This window comes from Melanaphis sacchari, unplaced genomic scaffold, assembly GCF_002803265.2.
Source record: "Melanaphis sacchari strain LSU unplaced genomic scaffold, SCAv2.0 Contig1042_pilon_pilon, whole genome shotgun sequence".
Taxonomy (NCBI): Eukaryota; Metazoa; Arthropoda; class Insecta; order Hemiptera; family Aphididae; genus Melanaphis; species Melanaphis sacchari.
The window spans coordinates 16,425-25,600 of record NW_020270385.1 but is presented as its reverse complement, the minus strand read 5'-3'; the positions used below and the strand labels follow the sequence as shown (position 1 = coordinate 25,600).

Sequence of the window (9,176 nt, the reverse complement as noted above, 5' to 3'; positions counted from 1 at the left end):
GAAGCTAATGATTATAGCAATACTTGCATGTCACTATGGCGCTAACCATAGCTTTATAAAAAGTCTGAATTGAAGAAAATACTAATTTGAAAATAAATAGCAAAGTTGAAAAATAGTGAAAAAATTGCAACACTTAGGTGGGCCAACTTCACGAACGTTTCTATGTGTTCATGTATGAAGTTTGCACCGATAACTTCGGTGGATGTAGAAAGGTCTTTTAGTACGTATAAGTCAATTCTAACTGAAAAAAGAACTTCAATGACATCAGAAAATATGGAAAAATATATTATTGTTCACTGTTATGAAAATTATTAATGTTTAAAATATTTAAATTTTTAAAAATGTTATTTTAAAAGATTTATAATTTTTTTTAAAGTTTTCTATTAGTTTTTTAAGAGTAACTTCAAATGATCTAAAATACTTATTTTTAAATGATTTGAAATAAAGAGCAGTGGTGAGTGGATATAATCATTTTTTTTTTTGTTTTTGATAAAATATTTAGAATTTTTTTGGTGTAAAAGTGTGGTTTTTAAAAAAAAAAAACACATTTTATAAAGTGTAACATGATGCATATAATTGCATATTTAGCCACTTTTTCTTTGCATATTTGCATCATATTTGACACTTTTTAAATGCATATAAATCCGGGCTCTAGTCATCATCAATAATGAATGATTCTGATACTTCTAGTGATGAAGGTAAACAATTCATTAATTTTTTTTTACCTAATAGCTTACTTATTTTATTTTTAATTATAGGTATTAACATTATTCAACAGAAAAAAATAAATAAAGGTCCACAAACGGGTATAACAGAACAAACTGTTGTTAATAATATTTCTGAGCCTCAGTTTACTGAATTAAATAATATCAATTTAAGTCCATCCTCAAGCTCAGAGAATGTATCGTTGAATATGGCAATATCTCACAGTTTTAACATACCTGAAGTAAATTAATTAAACATAATTTTTAGTTACTTAAATAATAAAAGATTAAAAATTTTAATTTATAAAAAATAATTTTTAACATTCATAAATACATACATATTTTTTTTGTAATATAATTTCCTTAGAATTTCTAATTCAATTATTTTTAGTTAGGTACCTATTCATTTTTTTTAAATGTTTAACTTATTCTGATTTAACCCTAAATTATTTAAACATTAGGGTCAGGTAGGTATTTTATTTTATTAACATTGCATTTTAAGCTAATAGGTACGTGATGATAAAAATATAATTCATGTTTCATGTAATTTTTACCATAAATTTTATTAGTCATCTATTTAAAATTTTATTTTTGTTGTAAACTTAGAGTAGCAGTTCATTACCTCAACAAACTCAAATTAGCCCAATACCACATTTGGTATACAAATTAAATCCAGTGGATTGTTTGGATAAAACTCAATCAGGTTTAATGAAATATAATAATTCTTATGAATATGTTCCCTTGTGTATGTTGCACTTAAGCATTTTATTTCATATTTTTATATTTACTATTTATAGAAATCATTTAGATAAATAAACCGAATACAATTACTATGAAATTATTAAATTTAATTTATATGGAGCAAATGCAAAGTAAAATTAAGTATGACCATTTATTGTCTAAACTTAATAATATTGAAAGAGCTGTTAACAGAATTGGATAAAAAAAACAACGCTTCAACTGTATTACCCAATGTCGATGATAATTTTATGTCAAATTGGCCCATGAACATGAGCAAATGTTTCAACATGTTTCAAACTGTTTGTTGAACGATTCATTTGTTTCATTAGTGGCACGTATATTGTTATAAATTTATAATAATAATAATATAAATCATTAATTTAAATTCACACCAAAAATAATTTTAATTATATTTTAAAACTTCAGGAACGTTTTTTTTATATCTATTGGTGGGGACGCAGTTAAAGATAACGTAAAGAGAGTTCTTGCAAAAACTTTTACTGATGAGTTTGCTATACGTTGTACATGGACAGGAAGAGGAAAAGATATTTCTACAAAATTATGTGATTCTAAAATTGTAGTTGTATTAAAAAGTAAATAAACTTAAATAGTTATTTTTCACATTTAACTTCAATATTTTTAAATTTATAATTAATTATTATAGGGTGCATAAAGTAAGGTCAAAAGGATTATAGTGATGCTTTGTTTGAGTCAATTTTAGCTGATTGATTTCGTTATGCTACAACAAGATAAAAAAGATCACTAGAATAATACAGTAGTATTTGTTAACCTAACCTAACCCCCCGCACACATAACTTGCCCGCCCGAAAACTTCCAAGACATTCATTTCCGCAAAAATTCAAAAGCTGAATCGTAATCAGCGGCACGAGCTCTACAGAATTACATTGTTACAGCACTTTTGCCAATTGTTTGGGAATGTTACAGTACGTTATATTCCGATACTTAACAATGTAATACCGTAGTTCTGCAGAGCTCGCGCCGCTGATTACGATTCAGCTTTTGAATTTTCGCGGAAATGAATGTCTTGGAAGTTTTCGGGCGGGAAAGTTATGTGTGCGGGGGGTCGTAAATATTACGTAAATTCGCGAGACGTCTACAATTTAGCCTCCAATGACCCATCGGTTTTGTCGACAAATCCTATGGAACGGTGACCGGGGAGTATTTTCGGTCCTTTGCGGGGGGGGGGGGGGGTCGAAAAAACAATATTAACCGAGATATACGTATGATTGTGTTTTAAAAAATTCCAAAAATCGTGAAACATCAACCCTTTGACTGATTGTAAGTTTCTTAATCAATTCAAATTGTTGTATCACTTTCAATTATTTACGGATAAAAGCTGCTGCGTTAGTTCCAGTAACCACATTGGTCAATCGATGATGCCCATCACCATAAACATAGTAGACCATATACGGACAATTATTATTTAAGGTTATAAATTATTTATAAAACGTGAAGTTTTCATTTATGAAATTAACAAAAACCCTGATGTCAAATATGGGAAACATGCGATTGATTAGACAACCCATGCTGGGCCGGCCCGCCCCTAAAAAGGTGCTTAGGTCAAGACAAATGCAAAGGAACATTATTCCACACCAATGCGATGTAAGTATAATAATGTATACTACTCATTTTTCAAATAATAAAATATTATTAATTTTCCAAAGAAATCAATAATGGCCGTCGCCAAAGTTATCGCCTACGTTAAGAGTATGGGGCATACAAAAATAAATTATTCAACTTTACAATTGGCTTCGTTTGCATCAGGATTATTCAACATCAAAATTGACAACATATTAAAGTACCAATCTTTGGAGATCCAAAAAATGTTGTTTAATTTAGACACTTGTAATGGCTGTTTGAATAACTCAAGATATCTTTCGATATTTAATTAAGTAAAATCCAAATTTAATATTAATGCTGATGACCAATCAATAATAGATTTCCTTATTGCTGATAATAAACATATAAATAAACAGTCAAAAAAAAAAAAAATCAGTTTACAAAAATGAAATAAAAACAATTGTGTCCAGTTTGACTTTTAAGAGTCTTATCGGTATTGATAATTTTAAGTAAGTACTGGTAAACAAATGAAAGATCGAACATTTTTTTTTAATTTGTAATTATTACTCATTACAGTTCTGCGAAAAGTACAACTAATTTAACAACAACGTATCATGCAGATAATTTTACAAATAATGTAATCGTGATGGGACAAGAATTAAAAAAATTATTATTTCTTTTAGAAGACAATATCATTACCCAAAAATTGTGGGACATAGTTCAAAATATGTTTGATAATTTCATTTTTTTACCAAGTAAAATGAAGATGTTACATCAACAATTGTTTTCAATGTTCATGTTTCAGGATTTCACAGCATACAATTATGAGTAAATATACACATTCATAAATTACATTAATATGTATACAATATTGTATTTCATTGTTATTTAATATTTTCAGAAAACAAAATCCTGATATTGGATATATTTTAAAAAACATTATACATTCATTTGTAAAATGTACAATTATGAACATAATTAATATATGTTACGTATGGCTGTTCTCGGAAGACAATATGACCCACATTAATAATTGCGACATTATATATTATACAATCATTGAACAATGTTTTAATAAAATGTGTGTCAATTTACAGAATATCTCAAAGAATTTATATTTTGATATTTATTTGATAACGTAAGTTTTAACCCTGTCACTTTTTTTTTGCCTATATTTATTGTATATGTTTTATATTTTACAGAGAAGAGCAGAATAAAGTATTTTTAAACATCGCTATTGATGAAAAAACATTTAGTTATAGTATTAATGATATCTGGCATAATAATAATACCTTTGATGTTATCGACGTTTTAGTTTTGGGTATAATAAAGTTGCATAATGATCATACCAAAAACATGAAATATTCAACGGTAATCATTGCTCTAAAATACAATAGTAGTAATAGTACTATATTTACTATTATAATATAGTAGTATGAAATTAATAGCATTGAACTAACCGAACTTTAATTATTTTTTTTCAGGCCACACATTTATATAATACTTTTTTATTAATTTCAAATATCCTTCATTTAAATTTTCAGACTTATAACAATAAACAATCATTCCGAAATATACTTAATTCTCTTACTAAACAAAAAACAATATTTATAGTAAAACAATACAACAAAAGTGCATATTCATACTTCATCTATTATGAAAACGAAACTACAATATCTATAATAAAAAAATCTTATCTCTTTGACTATATACAAAAAATTAACCGAGACACCATTTTATTTTATTCGAAAAAATTAAATTTAAAAACAAAACTCTTTAACAATTCAATCAAATTTCCTTCATCAATACCCACTAATAATATAAACAAAGAATTAATTAATAATAACATTTTGATCATGAAAAATTTTTTAAAACATATAATTAAAACAGAATTCCAAATAACAGATCATTTAACTTTTCCACAAACATTTAAGGAAAACCTATCATCTTACCGTCATCATTTAATCAGCCTAATAACATACTTATCCGATAACAAATTAATGAAATTAACTAATTATAATTGTAATTCAATTATGGAAATCACACCGGTTTCAACAGTAAAATTTCATAAAAAAATTAAAAAGAATGACAAATGTATTGCAACAAACCAATTTTATTGAAGGTAACTATTTATTAGCATATATTAGCCAACTATCAATTTCCAATTGTTAGGTACTATAACTTTTATGTATTTTGTTTTAGATCCAATATTGTAATAGCCATTCATCCAATCAAATGAAACAGCTCTACTTTCTATATCTATAACCTAACCATTGTTAAATCTATTCATCTTTCATTAAATTATGTATTATCATTATTGACACTTTTTTTTTTTACAAATTTAACTGTAATACCTTGTCTACTTTAAGATACATCAAGCTGACGTAATTCTTAACTAAAGAGTAATCTTTTAAACAAATGTGATAACAGTGATTCTTGTAAATAATAATACATAGAATCAGGGGTATGCTGGTGTACGGAAACAGTTTCAATGTTTGAACTTCAGATCATAGGTAAACACTTCACCCATCAGCTGATCGAGTTTCTATTCTATATTGTTCTGTGATAGAATCAAATAAAAATATGGAATTTACACATCATATTATTTTTTCTTCCATGGTCTACATATGACAAATAATATTTAAACCGTTTCCAACGCTAAATACCGGTTGAATCACGGTCTTAAAAGATAAGGTCGGGACTCTTTACTTATCATTGTGTCCGCTTACAGAGGACATTTTGGTACTTATTTAATCCGCTATTTTCATGGCGCCTCTGTTCCAACTTTCTGAATTTTACTATTTACCAACTTACTTACTATCAGTTTAAATTAGTATTTGTACACGTAGATTTTGAAAGGGACATGATTCTTGCAATTAAAAATGTTTTAGGAGACTATGTAACAATCAAAGGTTGTTTTTATCATCTCACTCAATCTGTACATCGTAAGATTCAAGAGTTAGGATTAGAAAATTTGTACGAGGTCTAATCAAAAAGTATCGAAACTGATACGATTAATCGTAAACCGGTTTGAGTATGAACTTGCACGTGCTATATTAATCTAACTTTATATGTTGGGAAAATATATTAGACATAGATTAGATTAAAATTGTTTCAGTCGGCTTCTAGGTGCGATTAAGTCAAGTATGTTTTTACGTCCCGTCGGATTTCATAATGAGCGAAAATACAGAACAACGAGTGTGCATTAAATTTTGCCATAAACTGGGAAAAACGGCTACTGAAACCTACCAAATGTTATTGTTAGCTTATGGAGATGAAACCATGTCCCGTGCTCGCGTTTTTGAATGGTTTAAACGATTTAAAGAGGGTAGAACAACTGTTGAAAGTGATGAACGTGAAGGACGCCCATCAACAAGCCGCAATGAGGAAATGATACAAAAAATACGAACAGCAATACGAGGTAACCGTCGTTTGACAATTATGGAACTTAGTAATGAGTTTCAAATTTCATTTGGATCAGTTCAAACCATATTGACGACTGATTTAGACATGAGAAGAGTTGCAGCCAAATTTGTACCAAAACTGCTCTCAGGTGAGCAAAAAGAAAATCGAAAACAGATCGCCACTGATTTGCTAGAGTGTTCCGAATCTGATGATTTTTTTTTAAAATCAACTGGTGACGAGACTTGGGTAAATGGCTACGATCCAGAAACAAAGGTACAATTTTCGCAGTGGAAGACACCTGATTCACCACGACCCAAAAAAGCTCGTCAAGTTCGGAGTCAAGTGAAGGTCATGTTGACCGTTTTTTTTGACTACCAAGGTGTTGTTCATCATGAGTATGCTCCTAAAGGACAGACTATAACAAAGGAGTACTACATTGATGTTCTTCGCCGTTTACGAGACGCTGTACGAAGAAAAAGACCCGAGTTTAAAGAGTTTGGTAGTTGGAAATTGCATCACGATAATGCACCAGCCCATTCAGCCCATGTTGTGCAGCAGTTTTTGGCTAAACATGGTATCCCAGTTGTTTCTCAACCCCCCTATTCACCAGACCTAGCTCCATGTGATTTTTTTTTATTCCCAAAAATAAAAATGGCGCTTAAGGGTAAACGTTTTCAAGATGTAGATGAAATAAAACAAAATGCGACGGAGCAGCTACGAAGAGTTTCTAAAAATGACTTCCACAGGTGTTTTCAAAAATGGCAGGAACGTTGGAGAACATGTATGGACTCAGAAGGAGCATACTTTGAAGGAGATTGAATGTAAATAACTTTATCTAATATATTTTTTATTTTTTTTTTAACAGTCTCGATATTTTTTGATTAGACCTCGTATAAGAATTACGAAACATTTAGTGAATATTGTAGAAAATTAGATGCTTTACCTTTTTTACTTACTACAGATGTAAAAGCGGGCATGGATTATTTGAAATGTGCAATGTGTGATGAAGTTATAGATTTAGTTACATACTTTGATTCCACTTATGTAAGTGGTACATATAGGCAAATAGCACAAAACGATTTAAGTATCACTTTACGAAACTGCCCACAAATGTTTCCTCCAAGTACATGGAATGTTCATGAAGCAAATCTAAATAATGAAGACTGAACTGGTGGGTGGAATCACAGATTTAGCAAGTTAATTCGACATAATCATCTCTCAATAGGGACGTTGATTTCCAAAATACGTTTAGAAGTTATATTCAATGAAACGAAGTTGGTTCAAAATAATATAGGCGGATATGAACCAAAAAGAAAACACTATTTATGAAAAGATGAAAATTAGACTAAAAACATTATGCGAAGATTACAAAAATGGTAAAAGGAGTATAGAAAGTTTCTTAACTGCAGTTTCAAACACTATACATTATCATTAATTTTCATATATGTATAGTGTATTATATTATCAGTGTCACCAATGGTTAAAAATTATAAATAATATAATATTTGAGAACAAATGTTTATTAATTAAATTTAAAACAATCAATAATAAAAACAAAAAACACAATTAAAAGTAATTGAAAACGTATACGGTGTACCTACGTATTAATTATTTAGTAATGCAACTAGTATGTAATATAGTAAAAAATAGAAAATAAAATAAAACGTAGATTATTATTGCTGATAATTTGACGAATAACATAGACCGTCGACCACAGAATAATATTTTATGATGTTTTGTAACATACTTGGTAGATGGGCAATGTAATGTTAATATTTGGTGACCATTCATATGATGCAGCCCCTATGGAGCACTAGTGCAGAAAATGATGCAACCGCTAAACGCGCTAGTGTAGTGGTTAGTTTATGATGCAACCGGTAGGTAAGCGCTAGTGTAGAAATGATGCAAAGGTGGTGTACCATATATTGAAGGTTATATTGAAGGTTTTGAGGACTTGGGTCATTATGGAAGGATCAATAAAAGTGCCAACTGTGTTCTAGTATTTATGGCCAGAGGTATTTATTCTCAGTGGAAAATTCCAATTGTATATTTTCTTTCTTATTCTGGAGTAAGCAAAAACATTTAAAAAAAACTAATACAAGACGTTCTTAAAAAATTATTTGAAGTTGGATTGTGTCCAAAAATTATAGTATGTGATCAAGGCACAAACAATCAAAGTACTTTAAAATCATTAAATGTTTCCGAAGATAGGCCTATAATTTCATTTGATGACATAAAAAAAACATATGAGTTAGATAAAAAAAATCTCAAGAGTAGATGTCTCGTCAAAAAACAGATGCACATATTTATCCAAATTCTTTTCAAAAATGAATGTTAAATTAGCAGCACAATTATTGAGCCATTCTATGTCAGCAACGATCCGAACTTGTATACAAACTGGACAACTTCAAAGTAACACATCTTTAAATACTGCAGATTTTATTGAATTTATCAATCATTTATTCGATTGTCTTAACAGCAGATCTTTATATAGCCAAAATCCATATCTATGTGCATTAACTGAATCAGGTACTGTACGTAGTAGGATCAAAAAGTTCCCGGAATTTATTTATAGAAAAAAAACTATTTTTCTTATCAAATATCTATTTATTGGAATTAAAAGTAGACATTATTAGTTATCTGTAGGTTTTGTCGTTAAAATTACATTAGTCTCATGCGAGTCGTAATCGTGTCCATACGAAACGGAGTTTACGCATATTTTCAAAATGTCACAATTTGAACAAC

General features: G+C 29.1%; 1 protein-coding gene and 1 pseudogene across 1 annotated transcript; both read left to right on the top strand.

Annotated features, from left to right (window-relative positions):
• The first annotated feature begins 692 nt into the window (after positions 1 to 692).
• LOC112602547 lies at positions 693 to 2,216 on the top strand (annotated as a pseudogene).
• A 3,984-nt stretch (positions 2,217 to 6,200) lies between these two features.
• On the top strand, positions 6,201 to 7,250 carry LOC112602539 (protein GVQW3-like). Its single transcript, XM_025350664.1, has one exon. The coding sequence runs from the start codon at positions 6,201 to 6,203 to the stop codon at positions 7,248 to 7,250; it is 1,050 nt and encodes a 349-aa protein (XP_025206449.1).
• Positions 7,251 to 9,176: the final 1,926 nt, after the last annotated feature.